Source organism: Octopus sinensis, linkage group LG2 (assembly GCF_006345805.1).
Source record: "Octopus sinensis linkage group LG2, ASM634580v1, whole genome shotgun sequence".
Taxonomy (NCBI): domain Eukaryota; kingdom Metazoa; phylum Mollusca; class Cephalopoda; order Octopoda; family Octopodidae; genus Octopus; species Octopus sinensis.
In genome coordinates, this window is record NC_042998.1 from 113,463,211 (window position 1) to 113,485,714 (window position 22,504).

The 22,504-nt window shown below is 34.0% G+C and overlaps 1 protein-coding gene across 1 annotated transcript; it reads left to right on the forward strand.

Annotated features, from left to right (window-relative positions):
* The first annotated feature begins 10 nt into the window (after nt 1-10).
* LOC115223839 (voltage-dependent anion-selective channel protein 2) lies at nt 11-16,786 on the forward strand. The gene is made up of 9 exons (XM_029794525.2): nt 11-162; nt 5,307-5,389; nt 7,531-7,665; nt 8,349-8,469; nt 10,187-10,297; nt 11,448-11,564; nt 12,867-13,017; nt 14,224-14,281; nt 16,334-16,786. Exons 2-9 carry the CDS (start codon nt 5,326-5,328, stop codon nt 16,423-16,425), a joined length of 849 nt encoding a protein of 282 aa, XP_029650385.1. The 5' UTR covers nt 11-162; nt 5,307-5,325; the 3' UTR covers nt 16,426-16,786.
* The last annotated feature ends 5,718 nt before the right edge of the window (nt 16,787-22,504 follow it).

Sequence of the window (22,504 nt, forward strand, 5' to 3'; positions counted from 1 at the left end):
ATATCTGTTTTGAAACGTTTAGCAGTAAGTTAATTGCTCGCAGTCAATTTACGTTTTCAGTGCTCGGGAAGTGTCGTCATTTTCTAACTGCACATCCGCAATCCTGCTCTTTCTCTCTCTGACCTTCAAGTTCGTAGAGGCTACATCGTTGGCAGTCGTAAGGTTGGTTATTTTATCTCTCTCTCTCTTCCTTGCTTTCTCGTTACACTCTTCACTTTTAAATATATTTCCTTCTGTCGCATTTCATACTTGTATTTTCATTGAAGCTTCCTTCTCATCCTATCATGTTTTACAAAATCTAACCATGACAGTGATTGTGACGATCTTGTAAATTTTCACTGTCGAACCATGTGAAGGTCTGTCTAGTTTAGCGTAAGAAAGCGTCAGCCATTGTTCGTGTCCTTCCTTCATTTATATCATTGATCAGCTTTTATCACTAGACATGCATGATTTTGGGTGTGAAAATGCACATCTTGTAAAATATAATTATTAATACTTCCAGCCACATTGACACTTCACTAGTTTTTATTTAAAACCAATGTGTGCTTTACATTCACAAATTATCCCTGTCTCTTCATATCTCTGAGTGCTGGAACTTCATTTATAAAATTGCATACACCGCACATAAACACAAGGATTATTTAAAATATGCTTTATTTTTAAAGTTTCTGATAATAAACTAAAATTTCTACATTTAGAAAACATCCATTTCATGTAAAAATTCTCTAATGAAATGTTACACGCAAAACATTAAAAGAAAATTTAAACGAAAGATGGCCAAATATGTTCTATTAATGATGTTAAGTGTTTTATTTTCCTGAGCAATGTCATATATTAAATATCTTCAGAGAAACGTTTAATCTAGCCATCTAGTCTTTTTTCTTATTTGGAATTAAAAATCGCCGAACTGAAATATTCCGTGGAATAGGTGGATGGAGGAGAGAATTGGTTGAGTGTTAGATGTACTTTTAGATTGGATTTCATGATAGCACTTTAATAAGAATGTGGAATATTTCATGGTGAAAGATACAGGTTTCTGCACACATACATAACACGCATGTATTATATATTAGCACACGTGTATGTACATATTAACATATACATAACATTAACACACATTCATTCGTACATAGCATTAAAACATAGAACCTATGCATCAACATGCATGCATATTATTCTGTATTTTCTACTTTAGAAATTCAGAGCTATATATATATATATATATATGACAAAAGGCATTTTTAAAATGTTAAAAAATTTTTTTTTTAGCTCGGTCGAATCCTCTAAGTTTGTTCTAAGTCGGTATTGAACTGAGAGTTATGAAATGCATTCTAGCCATCATCACAATCCCAGACTTTATTCAGGATATACATATCCTGGAACGTTACTCAATGTGTCCTTCATTAAGAGGTGAAGATATGACTTGAAGGATATTTGACTGTTATTCCTAGCACCTCGTTCGACGACATAGAGGCTTCCCCCATTGGCTCGTTCATATAGCAGATATGCTCTTACTCTATTTATATATTGTCTGATTTAACTATATACGCGTGTCTGTATGTGAATATATATATATAAATATATACTAAAAAAAAATCTGTACAAAAATCTGTCAGTGCTCTTGGGTTGTCTTATGCCTGTTACTCCTTGTCTCAAGGACACATCGGACACAGTTTTTGAAGCACCATGCATACCTTGAATCTCTCTTTCACTCCTTCATTTCCCATAAATCTCTTCCACGTTGGGGCTTTACACTTTCTACTAACTATTCTTCTGTTTACCAGCCCCTTTTATGATGAATGCGGGGTATAAAAGGTTTTAAGAAGTCTACCGACACTATTCAGTGTGAAATTGGAGATGCATTTGAAACAACCTTTGTTGGTTCTTATATAATCATTTTAATATGTCGTTATTTTTAAAGACCTTTGATTAAAATCGATATTTCTGACTACAGAGGTTATTCTTTAAGGTGATTCAAAACACAGCTAATATCTAAATTTACCTCATTGAACATTGTTTGGAATATAAATTGATTGGTAGGCAAGAGGTCACTCCTTCCCTTTCGTTTATAGTTTTTTGTTTAACCCGAGGTCGACACTAATCAAATCTTTGATCAAGGGTGTGTCAGTTGTGACCATCTCGTCGTTTTGTGTCTCCAGGACTGCATTGCCGAGTGCATCCTTTCTCTTTTTGGACGGTAGAATGTGTGATTTGAGAGAAATTGGCTGCGGTTTCGAGCAGGTCGAACGATCGGCAATGTGGATGCTCCCTCGTTGATTCCCTTATATAAGACGATATTCTTTCGTCTAGAACAGTTTTTCAGGATATAGGAAAGGTTATATTTTTGGAATGTAGGAATAGGCTTGGTTGTAAAACCCGGAATTTTTCATTTTCATTCAATGAGGCCATTAGAAGAACCAAAAATATCGGTACATTTATATTTTTCCAGCTAGTGCAGTAATCAATAACTGCCAACTCGGTATTAATTTGTATTAATCTCTCTTAATGTATGGAAATGTAAAACTGTCGTTGGCTGGGTTTTAAAAAGATTTCGTTTCATATTGTTTCATTTTCCGAGATCCGTTTTTCTGCTTTGCCGTGACCTGAAGGTAAAACTAAGCACTTAAATGTGGGTTACTAATAGGTTTTGAATGCCTGTTTCTTAGTAAGCTGTTGTGCCCTTGGTTTGTATGAGAGAGCAGCTGAGGTTAGAAATAGCTGCTTCTGTAGTTGCACGTGCAGGTACCAACTTTAGCGTTTTGACCTTTATTAATATGTTGCATGTTAAGATATTGATGCTAGATGAAATAATGGCTGTTGAGTTTGTTACTACTGGTGGTGATGGAAGTGGGGCAGGAAGTCTTCGAAACTGACGACACTAAATGAAAGAACAATCTTACAATTCTACTACTCCTCCTATACATTTAGTTTGCTTATTGGTTATTGTACCAGCCATCAACTCCTGTGTTCACTCTACTGAACGTGGTCATTATATTTAATTATCCTTCAACATAATTCTAGGATTTAAATGTGTATATTTATTACCTGACCTACTGCGTTTGTTGTCTCATTTGACCTTTTTGTTCGGTGAAAGCAACACCTTTTACAGAAGGTTATGTCTACACCATTGACTTAGGAAATAAAGAAGGCTTCACTGGGACGACAGCAGTTTTAAGGTCACACGTTTCATTTTCACCTCCGGTTCGTAGAAGTTTAAATAATCGGATTCGGCCAACGTAACTCAGCATTTTGAGTAATTGATTTAAGAAGCAAAAATTTTTCCAGTCATTCTTTTGGATTCTAAAGAATGTTCCCGAAATGTCAAATATAGTGACTTTTTTAAAATCCTATTTTTTAAAATTTATTAATTACTGAATTGTTAAGTTTAATATATCTCAACTATTATTATGTCGTGATTTGTTTATTTTTGAAGTAACATAAAAGAATTATTCTTATCAAGTGATGTTTCTTGAAATTCTGTGTTGTACTAATTCCATTCTAGGTCACTTTTATAATTTTAATATCATTATCATAAATAAGAGGTTGACGAATCAAAACACCATTTCGAGTAGATTTAATCTAGTTTTTTAAAAAGTAGACGAAAGGAAATCTTATGTTCGTCAAATGCTTTCAATGTCAGTGGTAATATATAGTCCTCTTATTCTGGAAAATTATGGATGTACATACAAAATGGCTAATTTTATGTTTATGAATATTAAAATACTGAAATTTCATCTGAAAGACAAAAGGGAGCCTCTACGTGATCGATCGACCCGCTGAAAAATAGCAGCCAAATCTCTATAAATGAATATATTGCTATCTTGAAAATGGAAGGATACAATAGATGTGTAGTCTTAGGAAAATGGTTATGACTGGAGCAATTTGCATCAGATCTGATGGATCAGAGCTCATTTGGGTCTGAGTAACAACCTCTTAATGTGCTAACTAGTGTTTTAAGTCCTTGAATTAATACTCCTTGTCACCTTTTTTTAAAAAAAAAACGTTTTCCTTTGCAAAGAATGAAGTTAGCATTTAAATAATTTAGATGCCAAATCATTTATGCTCATATATTGGCACTGATTTTGATTGGATTTTTTCTATTACTTCAATAACTCTTTTATTCTTGATTAAAATATTTTTAGTAAACTATTCTATTGGAGATGTGATTTGTTACCAACATTATTTCAGTTTTTTGTTACATGTTGTTGCTTAAAAATATCCTTGTTCAAATTTATAGTTTAATATTGATTCCAGAAAGATAAAAACAAATATAGATTTAGATCTAGATTTCTGAAAGCTAGTCATATTAATACTAGGTTACATATAACCCTGTCAGATCTAAATCATTGGTATTATGCCAGCTTTGTATGCTGCAGCTCTTCTGAATCTTGCAATATTACACAGAACATTATATATCTATAGTTTTCATTCAGAGACTAGCTAATGTGCTCTTTATGAAATAACTATTCTCACTATTTGCATGATCATTATTACCTTTAATTAATTGCTTATTTTATTGGTTTTTAGATTAACATACACTTAATTTTCATTTCTTATCCTAGTCTGATGCTGCTACCATTGATTATATATAATCTGTTTACAAGTACTCTTTTTTACAAGACAATTTACTGTTTTTTGTTTTAATATTTCAACTTTAAAAAACTATTTAGCTCTTGACTAGAACTTTGAAACCTGATAGGTGATCCTTAATGATGATTATTGTTGTCATATAATGGTATAAGCTCCATAAAGTCATAAAATATACATTTTTTATTGCCTGTGTAGTATGTGATCTACATGTTTCTAGTATAACTCGTGATCCACATTAGTTCAAATGGTATTGTTTGTGATCTACACCAACTTTTTATCTACATTTAAAATTCATCTGTTTACTTGACTTCCGGTTAGTTTGGTATATGAACCAAAAAAACCTTATGATTTAAACACTTTTAGTCCTGAGACCATTGTATACAAATAGTATTCATATTTCTAGTGTAAAATAAAAATCAATAAAAATATTTTTTTTAAATGTTTAACTCACTCCTAATTATAATTGTAAATTTATAACAAAATTTTGAAAGTAGATCACAAGCATTAATCTAGATTTAAGTTTCTGTAGATCACAATGGCATGTAGATTACATACAGCACCCACTTTCTTCTTTGAAAGAAAAAGGTGAGTCCTTTTCACATACTTCCTGTAAGAACTTTTTGTATTAGTATCACAAAAATTTTGTCCTCTTGGAAGTTATGTTAGCTTTTTGGATTTGAAACATTGATTAAAATGCAATATGTTTTGTTTTTCAGAAGCTACTAATTTTCTATCATGGCACCTCCATCATATGCTGACCTTGGCAAAAGTTCAAGGGATCTTTTTTCCAAAGGATATAGTAAGTAGTTTTTAGGGATTATAATTTTTTTTGTCTTGAAGCTGTTAAAATATTTCTCTGTAAACGTGAATTTAATGGTGGCAAAAAGTTTTTTTTTTTTTAAATTTGAAAATTTTCTTGTATAAGAAATTGTTTGAATAATTGTTTAATAGGAGTGGAGGTGAATTTATTAATCTGGATTAAGGGAAGCATGATTATCTTGCCTCATTTCTCTAAAGTACAAAAGAAAGTTATAATCATGATCAACAGGTGTTATTTTTTAATATTAAAATTAGTGAAATAAATTATTAATGAGAAGATAGTGGTTTTCTTTGAACATATAATTTGATATTGCAAACAAATGTTATCTCTATGGTTCATGTGTGTTTATTTGCACATTAGTATTCAGTCAGCACAACTTTATTTGCTTCTGAATTTACCAGCTTGTAGATCCAACAACCATGTATATATAAACAAAGCATTAACAAAATGTTGCTTTTGTTTTCATTGACATTGAAAACTTTTATAAGAGAAAGGTACAACTTTTTGACCTTCATTATTTAATAGGTATTTCTCTGTAGTTGAAGAACCCCTTTTAAGATGAGAATTATTTGGTTGTAAATGAGTTTTTTTCCAAGAAGTATTAGTTTGCCAACAGTAAAATTGGTGTATTCGTTAGTGTACAGATTATTAATACTTAGAAACATCAGGCCAGGAGTAAGCAGAAATAGCATCATGTATTAGGCTTTAAATATTCTTTTCTCATTTCAAGTTCATATTTCATCGCAGTTGACTGATCTGGATTGCGAAATATAAGCTACATAAATTATTTTGAAATAATTTATCATATAGAAGACAGTTCCACTCTAGTTACTTAGTAATATTCTAGTTTGAAGTTAAATTTATTTCAATTTTAAAATTTCTATTTTATTTACTTTTGTATAAAAATGTTTTATAAATTTATGTAGTTTAATATTTTCATAGCTGGCACTATTTAAATTTTTATCATGCCCAGTTTTCCATGCTTGTATGGTTGAATGGAACTTGAGGTGGATTTTCTACAACTGAATTCCCTTCCTGCCGTCAGTCCTAACTTATTAGCAAGCAAGATATTTCCCCATGACCAGGCACGTTTCCATGGAAGATTGGAGATAGACATTGCCTGCATCCTGGTGACACTTGTTTACAACTATCACATGATGTCAAAGCAAGGAGACAATAACACACACACACACACACACACTTCAATTTTTATTTTCCAAATCCACTTGAAGGCTTCGGTTTGCCTGGGGCTATAGTAGACACTTGCTCAAAGTACCATACAGTGAAACTGAATCCAAAACCATGTGGTTGGAAAGCAGACTTCTTACTACAGAGCCATATCTGTATCTAACCAGTATTTAAAATTAAATGCCAGTTTTAATTGTAGACTTTAGCATGGAAAGCGGACATTAGATCATGACAAATTAAAGCATTTTAATTAATACACAAAAATCTTAGGGGACCAAATCATAAAAGATATAAGAATATTACATATCAGCTTTTGAAGTATGAGATATGCTGTTGAATCTTGGTGTGCTATAATTTATGATAATGATTGGACATGTTAAAAGTTGGTGTTTTAGGATATCACTTGTAAAAACTTAATCTTTTTATGGTTTATATATTTACATCTGTTAAAGCCAATTGTTTCTAATCTTCCTATATCTAATAAGGATGTTCCTATGTCTTAAAGTATTCAATGGTCATAGAAGACCTTGCTAGTTGATAGCTAACTGCTTACTTCACTTCAGTGTTCTTTAGTTTTTGCATATAGTTGTTTGCAAATTGTTTCACAACTGCAGGCACAAAGTTTGTGAGGTTAAGATGCTGATCTACTGACATAGAGGTTCATGTTATACTTCAAGCTTTTAATTCATTGTTGTGGACCTTAAACTGTAAAAAATATTGCTTCAATTGGTAAACCATTCCGTCCTGAAAAGTTAATACAACAGTAAGCCTTTAATAATCTGGAACTTTAAAGAAAATGTTTTATTTCTTTATTTTTTGATCAGTTTTACATTTAAGAAATTTGTTTGATATTGTTAATTCACATCTAGGAGCACTGTTTGTTTATATCAAGATTTAATGTAATTTAACAATTGCATTTGTTTTTATTTCAGATTATGGATTTTTTAAATTGGAATGCAAAACAAAAACATCAAAAGGAGTGTCCCTTACGACTAGTGGAAATTCTAACAGTGAATCAGGGAAAGTTAATGGTAGTCTAGAGACCAAATACAAATGGGAGGAGTATGGTTAGTATATTTGTCTGTCTTTTTCTTTATGGATTTCTAGTTCAAATCCTGCCCAGGTTGATTTTATACTTCCAAGTTCAATAAAACGATTTCAAGTGAAGTAGTGAAGTAAACCTTATCAGCTGTATGCTTCCTCTTAAATTTGTTACTTTGTAGCAAAAATCATTATTGAAAGTAAATTAATCTACAGATATTGAGTAAACTAATATTTTAGACAATATTTTACTATTGTAAGAGAGTTAGCATGCACTAAATGTCATCCAGTATTTAAATACATCTCTTGAAATGCAGGGATTAATTTTACTAGTGTTAACATTTTTCTCCCTTCCTGTGTGAAAAAATTGTTGAAAAAAAAAAATTTCTCAGTAGAAATAGATGGCTTGCAGGGGAATCATATGTATATATTAAATAAAATTTCAACTGATGCCTCTAAAACCTTTTAGATTCAGCATTCCAAGGTTCTATTAAAAGCTATGAATTTTAGTCTTTTTTTTTTTAGTTTTAAGTTCAATGTTGTATTTTGTTCTTTATGTTTCACTAAAGTATTTGCTCATTCAAGGATTAAGTGTAAAGATTTTATTAACTGGGATGAATTTCTTTGAAAACTTGGAAATTTTTATGTTTTCAGAAATTTTGAAATACATATTAATTAAAAAGGGTGCTTATTTGCTATTCTTGTTTAGGTATGACATTTTCTGAAAAATGGAACACTGACAACATCTTGGCTACAGAAATCACTGTTGAAGACCAAATTGCTAAGGGATTAAAAGTTTCCTTTGATACATCATTTGCTCCTCAGACTGGGTATGTACTTTTATTTTGAGATAAATTTGGTTAGATATTTATGTAATCACCAGTCACTGTTCAGTAAACTCCTTCATGCAAATATCAGTGATATACAACCTAGTCTCATCCCAGACTTGCAGTTATGAGTAGAAGCCTTGCAAAGTTTCTGCAGTGGGATAAGACATTAACAATGCCAAGAGTCTATATCAAGAAAGCAGTCTTGCAACACTACACCTTCCTTACTCAAGAGCAATATACTTAAAATTAAGGTACCCACTCTTGTGTGAAAACTGCTTCAAAAAGGTTAAACTTTTCTTTACAATCAGAAATATGAAAACCTAATCAATACCCGACCCTCTACAATATCATGTAAGAACCATATTCAAGTAATATATAAGTGTGGCTGATCAAACTGAAAACCATGTCCCCAGGTATTATACACTAACATGCTTGCCCACTGACATCGCCCTTTCTTCTAGCTTCTGCTCCAATAAACCAGCATCTGTGCACTGCTTCCATCCCAATTGCACTTGATACACTTCAAACAATTCTTCCCTAATTTTTTTTCTCCAGAACTGCAATCTTTTGGAACTTTCTTTCTACCCATATGTTCCCTACACAAATAGATCCTCTGTATGTACTGCGTTGACCTCATTAGTTTGGGAGGGGCTTACAGAAGTTCTGGGCATTACAATTCCCTCTTCCATTTCAATTTAAATATTAAAGAATATTTGAACAGCCTATCTAATTTGTTACATTCAACCTTCATTTACTTGTATCAATCTATTCCTTATTTGGTCTAGTGGTCAGGTTGTTGGGCACATAATTATGAAGTGAGTTTGATTCCTGGACCAGACAGCAGTGCATTGTATTCTTGAGCAAGACTCGTTTGTGTTACTCTGGTGTACTCAGCTGAAATCTTTACCAGCTGAGTACTGATGCAGCCTGCTCTTTCTCCAGCTGTCATATTTTAGATGGCTCTGCTGAGTCAATGGTGGGAGAACTGATTGTGTGTCTGTCTGCTCATGACAACATAGGTACACCTAAAGTTATTAGTGAAAGCATGGTGCTTGCTATTAAGTCATACTCCTTGAAAGTGACAGCTGTTTTTTGTTTTTTAGGTTTACTCTTTAATAGGTTTTGCATTTCAGCAAAGTGACAAACACTTTTTTCTATCCATTATTATGTTTTGAATAACCCACAAATGGAATATACAAGATATATCATCAATCCTATTGGGAAAATTTATTCTAAAATGTTTAATTTATTAAAGTTGCTCAGTATAATGTGTTGTCACTTACATATGTTGAATTGAAAATTTGCTGTAGAATAAAGTCATGTAATATATTTAGAATATATATCTTTTAATGTGTTAGGGCATTATATCAGGAAATATAGCTGTTACATTAGTTATGTATATGTCATATATTTAGAATTTATATATCCTTTAATGTATTAGGGCATTTGTCAGGAAATATATAGCTGTTACATTAGTAACATTGATGCTCTTTGAGATATGGTTTAATGTATGTTATTGGTAGTCTACTATAGATAAATTAGGTTCTTGGGATTTTGTTTATACCTAACTATTGTTGTAACCTAAGAATATTTAAATATCTGTTTATATACTGTATAAAGATAAAATTAAACAAAAAATATGAAATGAGTAATATTAGAATTTTGTATAAACAATGAAAATGGATTAAATGTTTGCAATTTCTTTTTTTATTTTCAGTAAAAGAAGCGGTAAAATCAAAACTGGTTATAAAAATGATTATATCAATGGTGGTGTGGATGTTGACTTCGAATTTGCAGGACCTACAGTCCATGGTGCTTTAGTACTAGGGTAATTAAATATTTAATCTGTCTTCTCTGTATTTAAATATATTTTCATGTGCCATTTGAACCATTCCAGTTAGGCATTCACTATTGTTACATCATCCAGCTTATCTTAGAAGATTTTAAAAGCTTGTGGACACTATCCTACTTTTTACTTTTTGTGCTAATAAAACAAACCTAAATCAAAAAGTAAACCATAAAAATTTGATATCTGATTCGAAGGTTTGTTTTATTAGCACTTAATGAATCTATAATCTTCTTAATGTATTTGTGACTGTTTATTTATTTTCAGAATTCACTACCTGTGGATTAATTTTCAGAATTACCATATTCAAAGTTGAGGAAATCACTGTCATTATCATTTAATGTCCATGTTTCATGCCCGCATGCATTGGATACTTTGATGGGCTCTTATGAATCTTAGGACTGTGATCCAGTGCCTGTTTGGCATGGTTTCTACAGCTTTGATGCCTTTTCTAATCCTCATCACTTAAGTGTGTACTCCGTGCCTTTTTATTTTTTTTGTGCCACTGGCATTCATGAGGTAGCCATGTAGCTTGTATGACTACAAACATCAAAAGGGGAGGGGAAACTTAGGAGAATGAGTAGAGGTGAGTAAAGTATGAGAGAAAAGGAACAGAGCAGGGCTCATGTTGAAGAGGAGCTATATGATTATTCTTGTGGCAAAGGTGGGGTGTGGAGCTGGAGTGATATAAATAATGAGCAGGGGAAAGTAATAAAGATCTTCTGTAAACCCAAATTCATGTGCAAATGGCATAGTATATAGTCTTTTAGTGAAATCATTGTCACTAATGCAGTAATAAAATTTAAATATCTTTGCTTTTGAATATGAATAAACTTGGGCAGTCTCAAGTGCTTAGGCATCAAGGTAATGAGTTGACTACACTTTGTATAATGGAAAATTAGCTTCATATGTAGTCAAAAAAAAAAATTTATTAAGTTATAAAGCCACTTTTTAGTATTTAGATGAAGTATGCTTTCACCTAACAGAAACATGTATGTATGGCACTTTTAGGTTAAGCTAACAATACTTAATCATTTATGTACTCTTAACATTTTCCACCTGTAACCAATATATGCTGTTGCTTTCAATTTTTCTGCTATTATATATTATATAACTTGCTCTCTGTTTACAGATACATGGGATGGTTAGCTGGTTATCAGATGTCTTTTGATACATCTAAGTCCAAGCTTTCCCGTAGTAATTTTGCAGTTGGATATTCTGCTGGTGACTTCACTCTGCATACGAATGTGTAAGTTTTATCTTTTGTGTCCCTTATGTAACTAGGGTGTTGTAAGATTGCAAAACAAGATGAGACAAATTTGCAGTGGTTTTATAGAATTAAAGTGAATGTTGTATGTTGGATACGCAGTGTTAATCAACAAGTGAGCTGAGAAAGTGTTGCATGAACATGTAAAGGAAATGCATGTTGAGTGTTTCTGGGATATTGAGTTAAAAGAGGCCACATGACTAGATCTTGTAACCTACAACGGATTTCTGTTTTAGTATTGCAGGCTTAATCTCCTAAACTTGGATTCTGAGAATTCATAACAATTGTGAAAGAAGTCTTAGGGCTTCAAAGATTAATACTGAGCCAGTATGGTGGTTGTCATCTTCAAAAGAGGAAACTTGGTATTTTTAGTTTATAATTTTATGGAAAATAAAGAAATATTTTTCTACCCATTTTTATAGTGCTGTACTGATCCATATGCTTCTACAACAACAAATTAAGATACTATATATTTATCTTATAGGATTTAAATCTTAAAGAAGAAAAAAAAAAAACCTTGGAAATCTTAATTTTTTTTTGTTACTCTTTTATACCCTATATAAGAAAAATGTCACTTAGTCTTTTCTGTACATAAAGTGGTGGCAGTATATTTTGTTGTTCAGTGTTTTTTAAAAAATTTTTTTTATAATTGCAGTCTTTATAAATTCTGCTAAAAAGTACTTTTATGCAAAAGACTGAGTTTAGATTAGTTTAAAATGTGGTAAATTTGGCTATATCTCTCGTAAGTACTATATTTTGAACAGATAGCCCATGAATAAATTTCCAAATTATATTGATCATTATTACAGCTTCTGATTTCATCATAATAAATGGAGATAGCATGTCTTTTAATATGAAATAGTTGGACAGTATTCTTCATTGAATTGCGATTGTTTCAGTATTGTGTGTTGTGTTCTTCAGCAAAACACTTGTGTTTTTCACATTATTGTGGTGGGTGGGAGAGTGCCAGAATTGTATGTCGGCAGAAATTCTTTTGCTCTCAACATTCGACTATTCCTCCCCCAAATTTTCAGGCCTTGTGCTTACAGTAGAGAAAAGATTATTACAAAATAAGTGAAAATTGCAATGTATATTGTCTTATAACTCTACCTAAATCACTTGCCAAACAAATACAACTATCAAATGTTGACAATATAATTGATTAAATTTAAATAAAAATAAGGCAGTTTTCTATATTCATTGCTACTGAGTTATCTTGAAAATATTTTAGAGATGTGCCATAATGATTAATTTCTATACCTATGTAATTGTTTCTTTCTACAGAAATGATGGAACAGAATTTTGCGGTTCTATTTATCAGCATGTGAACCCTAAACTTGACATTGGTGTTAACTTGTCTTGGACATCCAATAGCAATGTCACTAGGTTTGGTTTAGGTGGTAAATACATCTTGGATAGTGATACTTCAGTCTCTGTAAGTATATTTCTATGTTTTTCGTTAAAAAAAAACACAAAAAATCCTTCATGTGTGTGGTTAGGACTATTTCTTTGTTTATCATTGTTTGTATACTTGTTTAGTTAAGTATTTTTCTTCAGTTTTCTATAATAGCCCTGGAGGAAAATTTATGAATTTAGTGGATTTTAAGTGAACATGAACTTTCAAACTGTTCAAAGATGATCATATTGAACAATGAATTTCCAGTGATTTAGGGTTTATAAGCAACAAACTTAATTCAATAATATCTGATTTAAGAATGTATTAAAGATATTGTCTTATCAACATGACTGGAAAAGGGATAAGTTGTGTGTCCTATTACAAGGAAAGTTGAGTTAGTGCGCACATTAAACTGATGAACTAGATATTTGTCTTGTTCAAGGCCTATTTTTCTAATATTAAACTAGCAGTATTTTCTCCATTTTCACTTTTCGGGTGATATACATGAATTGAGTTGCTTATATAGTGTGTGTATGAGCGAGTACTGAAAAGTTCCTGGCTTTGGGTAAAAGAAAATACAGGAGGATCAATTATGATTTTGTTCAACATATTCCCCTCAGAATCACACAATTATTTGCAACAGCCTTTGTTTTTCTAAGCCCTGTAAAAGAACTTGGAAGGTTGATCCTCCAATGAAGCCTTATGCAGTACCCTTTCAGCACTCTTGTACACACATTAGAAAAGTAGATTTTTGTAATCTAAACAAAATGATATAGATTACTCGTGAAGAGTTGATGAGCATGATTAAAAAGAAAAGTATCTTTTATTTTAAGCATTAGTTTTTTGGAAGGTCTTCAGTTATCTCCTGCATTTTCCTTTTATGTTATTAGACTGGTTTTTTAACAGCTAAAAATTTACCTTTATACTTAAAAGAATAACAAAAAAGCCGTTTAAAGAGCATTTTGTATATCTTTAACAATTTGATGAATTTTTCATGTATGAAAGGATAGTAAAAGTTTTGTTTCAACATAGCACAATTTTAACTACATAATTATTAAGAAACGAGAGTAATTTTATGCTTTATGTATTTTTTCATTTTTCTGGTTGAATTTTTTTTCGTGTTTAAATAGTGCTCTTTGTTTAGATGATATGGATTATCATATCATTTAAGCATGAACAATCATTTTAGAATGAATCAATTTATGTTTTCAGCTATTTAATTGTGTATATTTTATTTTAATGCAGGCTAAAATTAACAATTCTAGTCAACTTGGACTGGGTTATTCTCAAAAGTTGAGAGATGGTAAGATATATTTTTTTTCATAGCTGTGATTATATTGCATAAAGCTGGAAATGATCTAAAATATGAACACTATATCAGTGTAAAGATTGAACATTTACAAATGTTGTTCAAATCTCTGTTTGATATTTTTCTCATGTCAGCAATTCTTTCATAGATTTTGTCATCTAAAGTTGTTTCATATCTTTTTTTTTTTGTATAGTTTATCCTGCATACAAGAATAATTTAGTTACCTTTGATTTTAAAAGCGTTCTTATACAAAGTGGTGCAATTGTTAAAAAAAAAAGAAATGAATTTTCTTGAAGTGTCATTTGTCCTTAGTGATTGAATCAGTTGGAATATGAGTGGGCTTGTGATAATTTATCCCGAGTGACACCAACAGAGATCAGCTATTGCGGGTGCTCTCTGCCTATTTAAGCAAGTTCGTCAAAGTTAGATATTGAAAGCATAAAGCTATGTAGGTGCTATACTAATCTACTGAATGAGATTGCTGTTGATTAGCTCTGGGTTAACCCCAATCAAACAGAACAGTAATCATGCTAATTGTGACAAATATCCAATCACTTAGAAAAGGACACATTGAATAATGAGGTCATGCATTAGTGTTGAAGATGATAGGATGTGGTTTGAAGATGATTTGGCTGCTCTTTTTAGCAGTTGGGGGACTATCAGAGATTCCTTTGTTGGTTTGAAGTTAAGGTATTGCAGGGAAGTGCTATCCCAATGACTTCCATAAATATAACCAATAAATACTGCGAAGGCTATTCACTGAAAAGACATTTACAGAATCTTTAGACTAATGACCATATGTTGAAAGTAGTTGTTGTAAACTTACTTGGGATAAGATTCAGTTTAGGTTATAGTCACAGATGTTATACAATTAGGGGGAAAATGAGATGTTCTACCAACTAGAGCAAAGTACTGTACAAGTTGACAAATGCAAAGCTGAGTGGATGCTAAGGAAACTGTAGATTAATAGGTTATCAGAACTGTTGGTGTCATATAGGTATACTTTGTCAGGTTTGCCAGCAAGTCTAGAGAAGAATTACATGTTACAGGGTAAAATGAACTACTCACAACTTAATTGATGTGAATGATAGTTTATAATTCTTAGTAAAGGGGACTGGTCAATATACTGCAAATGGCAGCCTAATCACTCCCTTGTTATCTACTGTCTAAAAAGAGTAAAGATATTGGATATAATGTAATTCTAGGTTTGTTACCAATAAAATAATGGTTGCCTTTTGATCTTGAGCTAAGCAAGTAACATTGGAAAAGGTGTATAGTAGCTAAAGTAAGCCAAAGTGTAGTGAAAGTTCAGAGAACTAATAGCATCAGACATGTCTTTATGCTAAAGGCATGTCCTACATGATGCTGCTGTATGTTAGTGAGATATGGATATTGAATGTAAAAGTCCCATAATAGTTGGAGAGAATTATGGCTGTGAAGTGTTAACTTGCCCAAAATGTTGGTCACAAGTGAGCTGAGTGGTTATGGAGATGTGTGAAATCTACTGTGGTGGTATGAATGGGCAGTGGGTGCTATGGAATGCTTTCTAGAGATCAGTTGGAAAAACTGGTATTGTGTTGCCAGTTCAAATATAGTGATAATTATTTCTGTATGTCTTGATTTTATGATATCAACAACCATTTTGGATATTATCACTTGTCTAGATGGCACAGTTGAACTTAGTAATTAATTTACTTAAATAGAATTTATCTAATGCAAGTAGGACATGTTTCTTGTCTCACAATTCACTACTAGATTTATTGTTACCTTAAGAGGATTGTTTTTAAAGGGACTTGGTATCAAGTGTGTTGGTTATTGAGTGATAAAATATTAGCATTGATGTTAGAAAGGAACATATATGTGGAAAACCTTGGAAAGGAATTAGCAATTAGTAGTGGCTGACTAGCTTCATTGTAAACAGTTTATTGCTAGAATAGAAAAATACTAAAATGGATCTCAGATAAGTAAATTGAAGTATATTAAAAGTTTTGACATGTATGTCATTTAAATACGTTTCTAAAATTCTAATATTTCTATTTGTTTTAGGTGTTGTAATGACTTTGTCTACTCTGGTGGAAGGCAAAAATTTCAATGCTGGTGGACACAAGCTTGGTTTGGGACTTGAGTTATCTGCATAAGACCAATTTTGTAATGATAGTTCGGTGTTTCTATGTGCATGTTAAGGTGGAGAGCATGGGTCTTTTCCTCTGACCTGCTGTATCATCTCTTCACAAAGGAAAAAGGATTAACAGAAGTTTTTTTTTTTTTTTCTTCGATAGGGATTGATCCCACTTTGAATTGGGTTCTTTCCTACAGATTGTCAATGAAAGTTTTTTTTCCTCCTAATCCTACAGCTATTTTTGCTGTTGATATAACTCATTAGCAAACAGCAACAACATAGATGTACAAGGGTTAAAAATAGTAGACATTGCTTACTAATGTTATTTCTTTGTAATCTGAAACTTGGCCTCCAATAAACGATTCAGTTTATCCATTGAATTTGGTTTTTCTAATTCATTTACTAAAATATTCACCTTTGCTTTTTTTTTTTTTATGGTGAAATTGGGTTGGGAATTTTCTAAATTTTCTGGGAATTATTTTGCTGTTGGGGCTAGAAATTGTGTGTGTGTGTGTATATGCATTTTATTACTTGGAGATGTTTTTTCCCTGTTCCTTTAGAAGCCATAATGGTAAACCTTAATTTTGCATTATGCCCTAATTTACATTAAGACCTTTGCCTCACCCCAACCCTAACGTGTAAAGCATCTGTTTGTTACAACAGAACATCAGAATATATACATAGCTGTGAATGGGCTGAAATGTGTCTAAACTATTATGGCAAGCTCTGTATATTTCTTAAAGCAAAAGGCGAACTTGTGTTTCAATGAATACAAATGAATTAGTATATTAAAATATTTGCATTGATTAAAGAGTTTTGTGTAATACACCTTCCTCAATGATTTTTTTTTCCCCATTGATTATTGAATGTATAAATATATTCATAGCTTTTATTTGGATTATTAAATCAATAATAAAGGAAATCATGTAGCTTAGTGGGTGTAAGATTGAAATAATTGAGCAGTTTGTCAAATGTTTCTGCAACAAGATGTATAGATTTTTAAATGGGATAACATTTTCGAGGGTTTGGATGAAAAGAATGAGAAAAATTGTTTGGTAATTACAACTGAGATTCACTACTTCCAGTTAGAGATAATACAATTTTTCTTAATCTGAAATACTTATTATTTGGAGGGAGTTATTTAAATGTTTTGTTTGATAAATGTACTGACTTGATTATTTTTGTTTTTTATCCCTCCATTTTTTCGAAACCTGCAACACATTTGAATAAAGTTGTTCTAATTATCTTGTTGCTAATTTTGTTCTAATTAGCTTTTGGATTTTTTTTTCTTTGTGAAATGTGAAAGACATAAAGGAATGCTAAAATCTAAATGAGTTAAAAAAATCAAAGTTAGTTACAAGGATATGAAATTGTGATGGGAATCCCTTTCTAAAGTACATTGACCCATTCTGCATGGGGAATTTCAGTTGTATTGCCAACTGAATTTTTTTAATTTACTAATTTCAACAATTAGCTGTATCTGCTTAGCTCCAGGTTGACACTAACCCAGCAAACCCAGAAAGATGTTCCAATGATGACAATCCCATCCTTTTGTGTATATTGGGACTGCGTGGCTCATTTGCCTTTTAAGTATTTGATTTGAAGCAAGATTTGGCTGCTATTATTTGCAGGAACATAACTCTAATATTACATTCAAATTTTTTTTTTTTTTAATTTTTATAAATTAAAATTTCATTTCATCATCATCGTTTAACGTCCGTTTTCCGCGCTTGCACGGGTTGGACGGTTCGACTGGGATCTGGGGAGCCAGGGGCTGCTCCAGTCTGATCTGGCAGTGTTTCTACAGCTGGATGCCCTTCCTAACGCCAACCACTCCGCAAGTGTAGTGGGTGCTTTTTACGTGCCACCTGCACAGGTGCCAGAGAGGTCTGGCATCGGCCACGATCGGTTGGTGCTTTTTATGTGCCACCAGCACAGAAGCCAGTCGAGGCGGTGCTGGCATCGGCCACGTTCGGATGGTGCTTTTTATGTGCCACCGGCACAGAAGCCAGTCGAGGCGGTGCTGGCATCGGCCACGTTCGGATGGTGCTTTTTATGTGCCACCGGCACAGAAGCCAGTCAAGGCTGCACTGGCAACAGCCACGTTCGGATGGTGCTTTTTATGTGTCACCGGCACAGGTATCACAACTACTGTTTCCATTGATATTTGGTTCGATGTACATGCACTTGACTCAACAGGTCTCCTCAAGCACAGCGAGATGTTCCGGGATCCAAGGTACTTTGAATGGGCAGGGGGCTGGTGCCGGAAGCATCCCGGGTCTTCGTAGTCACAGCACATCTCCAGAGATCTCGGTCCTTCGCCATTGCCTCAGTGAGGCCCAACGCTCTGAGGTCATGCTTGACTACCTCTCCCCCTGATTCCTTCAACTGTTCGGGAGTGGCACTTCTTCACACATCTCTCCTCATCCATCCGCAGTACATGACCATACCATCGCAAGCGTCGCTCTTGCACACCGCATCTGATGCTTCTTATGCCTAGCATTTCTCTCAGGGTGCTTACACTCTGTCGTGCATTGACACTGACATTACACATCCAGCGGATCATGCTAGCGTCATTTCTTTCAAGTCTACGCATGTCCTCTGCAGTCACGGCCTGTGTTTCACTGCCGTGAAGCATGGCAGTTCGCACACATGCATCATACAATCTACCTTTCACTCTGAGTGAGAGACCCTTTGTCGCCAGTAGGGGTACGAGCTTTCTAAACTTTGCCCAGGCTATTCGTGTTCTAGTGGTGACACTCTCTGAGCATCCACTCGCACTACTAACTTGGTCACCCAGGTAGCAGAAACTATCAACTACTTCTAGTTTCTCCCCCTGGAGTGTGATGGAATCTGTTTTCTGAGTGTCTGTGGTGTCTATTGTCCCTGTGCATCTGCCGCACATGAAAGCTATCTTATCAGTTAATTTCCCTTTGATGTTGCTGCACCTCTTATGTGTCCATAGCTTACACTGGGTGCATCTTATGGAGTTTCTACCTACAGCTCGAGCAGGGCCACCTGCCCGATGGGGTGTGTGCTGAGTTCGTCTTTCTGCATGCTATAACTTTGGTCTTCGCTACATTTACTCTAAGGCCCTTAGATTCTAACCCTTGTTTCCACACCCGAAATTTCTTTTTTAGTTCCGGTAGTGATTCTGCTATGAGGGCCAAGTCATCAGCATAGAGGAGCTCCCAGGGGCAACCTGTTTTGAATTCCTCTGTTATTGCCTGGAGGACTGATGAATAAAGGGGACTGAGGGCTGAGCCCTGGTGTACACCTACATCTACCCGGAATTCTTCACTATATTTGTTGCCAATCCTAACCTTGCTGACAGCCTCTCTGTATAGAGCCTGTACAGCCCTTATTAGCCATTCGTCAATCAACAGTTTCCGCATCGACCACCAGATAAGGGATTGGGGAGATATATATATATATATATATATATATAGCTATGGTAGAAATAGCAGCCAAATCTCCCTCAAATCACTCCCTTCTGTCTTATGTGTGTATATACGTATGAACCAGTGAGGTAGACCTCTACATGGTAAATAGATCTAGTAGAAACAGTAGCCAAATCTCCCTCGAATCACACTACTGTCTTATGTATGTATGTGTGTGTGTGTGTGTATGAATCAATTAGGAGACCTTTATATAATAGCTAGAACTGGTAGAAATAGCAGCCAAATCTCCCTCTACACATCAAATCATGCTGTTCTGAGTTACCTGTACTGGGAAATCAACAGCTGGAGCCCTCTTTTTATCATAGCAGGGATCTGGGACCTAACAACAAATATGAATTGGAGGTTGAACTGCACAAGTCTACCTTGTACCTGGCAGCATGCAATGCTACAAATCCGGCTATTTTGACCTATCAAATTGTCCACCTTCTTCCTGATACCGGCAACAAATGAAAATGACAGTGAGAGTGAGGCGAGATTACATTACACCCGGTTGCGATGCTAGTCCCTCTCAGGTTACCTTTCTAGGAAAATGTTGAAATGTTGATGACCAGGACTGTAATCCTATCTGAAAATGAAGAAAGCTATCACAGATTGTGATACAGTATCAATTCTAGAACAGGTGATCCGGAGTGCATTTCATTTGAAACCCTACTTCCTTGAGAACGATCCGTGTTTAGCTATCTTTGATTGGTGAACTATATGTGTCATATGTGCATTTGTCTTATTTATTTTCACTTTTATATAAGCGTGCGTGCATGCACGTGTATATGTATAAATATATATGTATATATATCAGTGTGTGTGTGTGTGTGTATATATATAAGGCGGCGAGCTGGCAGACACGTTAGCGCGCCGGGCGAAATGCTTAGCGGTATTTCGTCTGTCGCTACGTTCTGAGTTCAAATTCCGCCGAGGTCAACTTTGCTTTTCATCCTTTCGGGGTCAATAAATAAAATACCAGTTTTGCACTGGGGTCCATGTAATTGACTGAATCCCTTCCTTCTAAGATAATTGGTCCTAGTAGCTATGAAGTTGTACTGGTATTCTAAGTCACAAAAGTATTGTAAGACCAGGATTCTGTTGTTTTTAAGTAGATGGAACATGCTTCATTTTGGAAGCCAACCAGTAAGTTAACTAAATCTATGGTTAAGGTTTTGACATTAGTTGATAGTTATGACAGGTTAACATTTTAATAGATATCAGCCTAAGCTTGCTGAATAAAGAAACGTTAGTCAACTTGCAGAGCTGAATTCACATCTTAAAAAAGATTGCCAAGATTTTTCAAGGAATGTACATCTGACAAGTCTTAAGTAATACTCTGCAGCTGGCACTACTTTTTGTTGGTTTGGGAAAGGTTCAAGTTGATGTGACATGTAAAACACTGACTTAAATATTTTTTCTAGGCCTGTTAAAAGGGGGGTTTCTGAATATTTTTATGCATTTGAAACCAGAGTGTAGGGCTAAGATCAGCCAAACAACATTTACTGTACTGCAGTATATCTATGCCGGCTGTGTTGGTGGTGGCAGGAAGAGGATACATTTCAATTTCTCTGCAATTGTTTGTATTTTGAACTAAAAATTCCAATAATTAGAAGTTAGTTCTTTATATCCATGCTGCTGAGAACTTAGGTCTAAACTTTCCATTGAATTTCAACCTCCAGCAAAACTTTTTCAAATGCTATAAAAATGTTATTTATCTTTAACCAGAGATAGTGCAATGAAATGGTCTTTAGGATGGGAACAGCAATCTAAAGATGACATGCTTATTGGGAACTGAGTTTAGTTTGAGGAGGTTCAATTATTGATACGCCACATAAAGACAGCCCACACAGTAGCACATATAACAAGTTTATTATGATTATTATTAAAACAGTGAGCTGACAGAATCGTTAGCACATCAGACAAAATGCTGAGCAGCATTTTGTCCATCTATAAATGTTCTGAGTTCAAATACTACTGGGGTTGACTTTACCTTTCATTCTTTCGGGGTTGATAGCGTAAGTACCAGTTGAGTACTAGGGTTGATGTAATTAACTATTCCTCTCCTCTAAAATTTCAGGCTTTGTGCCTACAGTAGAAATTATTATTATTAAGGTGGCAAGCTGGTAAAATCATTAGCAGGCTGGACAAAATGCTTAGCGGCATTTCAACTGTCCTTACGTTCTGAGTTCAAATTGCACCATGGTTGACTTGGCCTTTCATCCTTTTGGGGTCAGTCATGGCTAATGCCAGTGCTATCTAACTGGCACGTAAAAACACTACTCGAACATTGAGCCTCATGGAGCCAGTGATATCAAGCCAAGTAAGATTGTAGTTGTGACTGCCAGTGTTGCATAACTGGCTCATTGAAAGCACCCTTCAGTCTCTGGGTGATATGCTGTGCTTGTGGAAACCTGTTAAACGAAGTGAAATTGTAGTTGTGGCTGCCTGACTGGCACATAAAAAGCACCGTTCAAGCATTGGACCTCATGGGGGCAGTGATAGCTGACCAAGACCTTTGGTGATATACTGTGCTTGTGTACCGTATCATGGCTGATGCTGGTATCAGGTCATTGGCACCCATACCAGTGGTACGTAAAAAACACCCACTATACTCTGGTTTGCATTAGGAAGGGCATCCAGCTGTAAAAACATTGC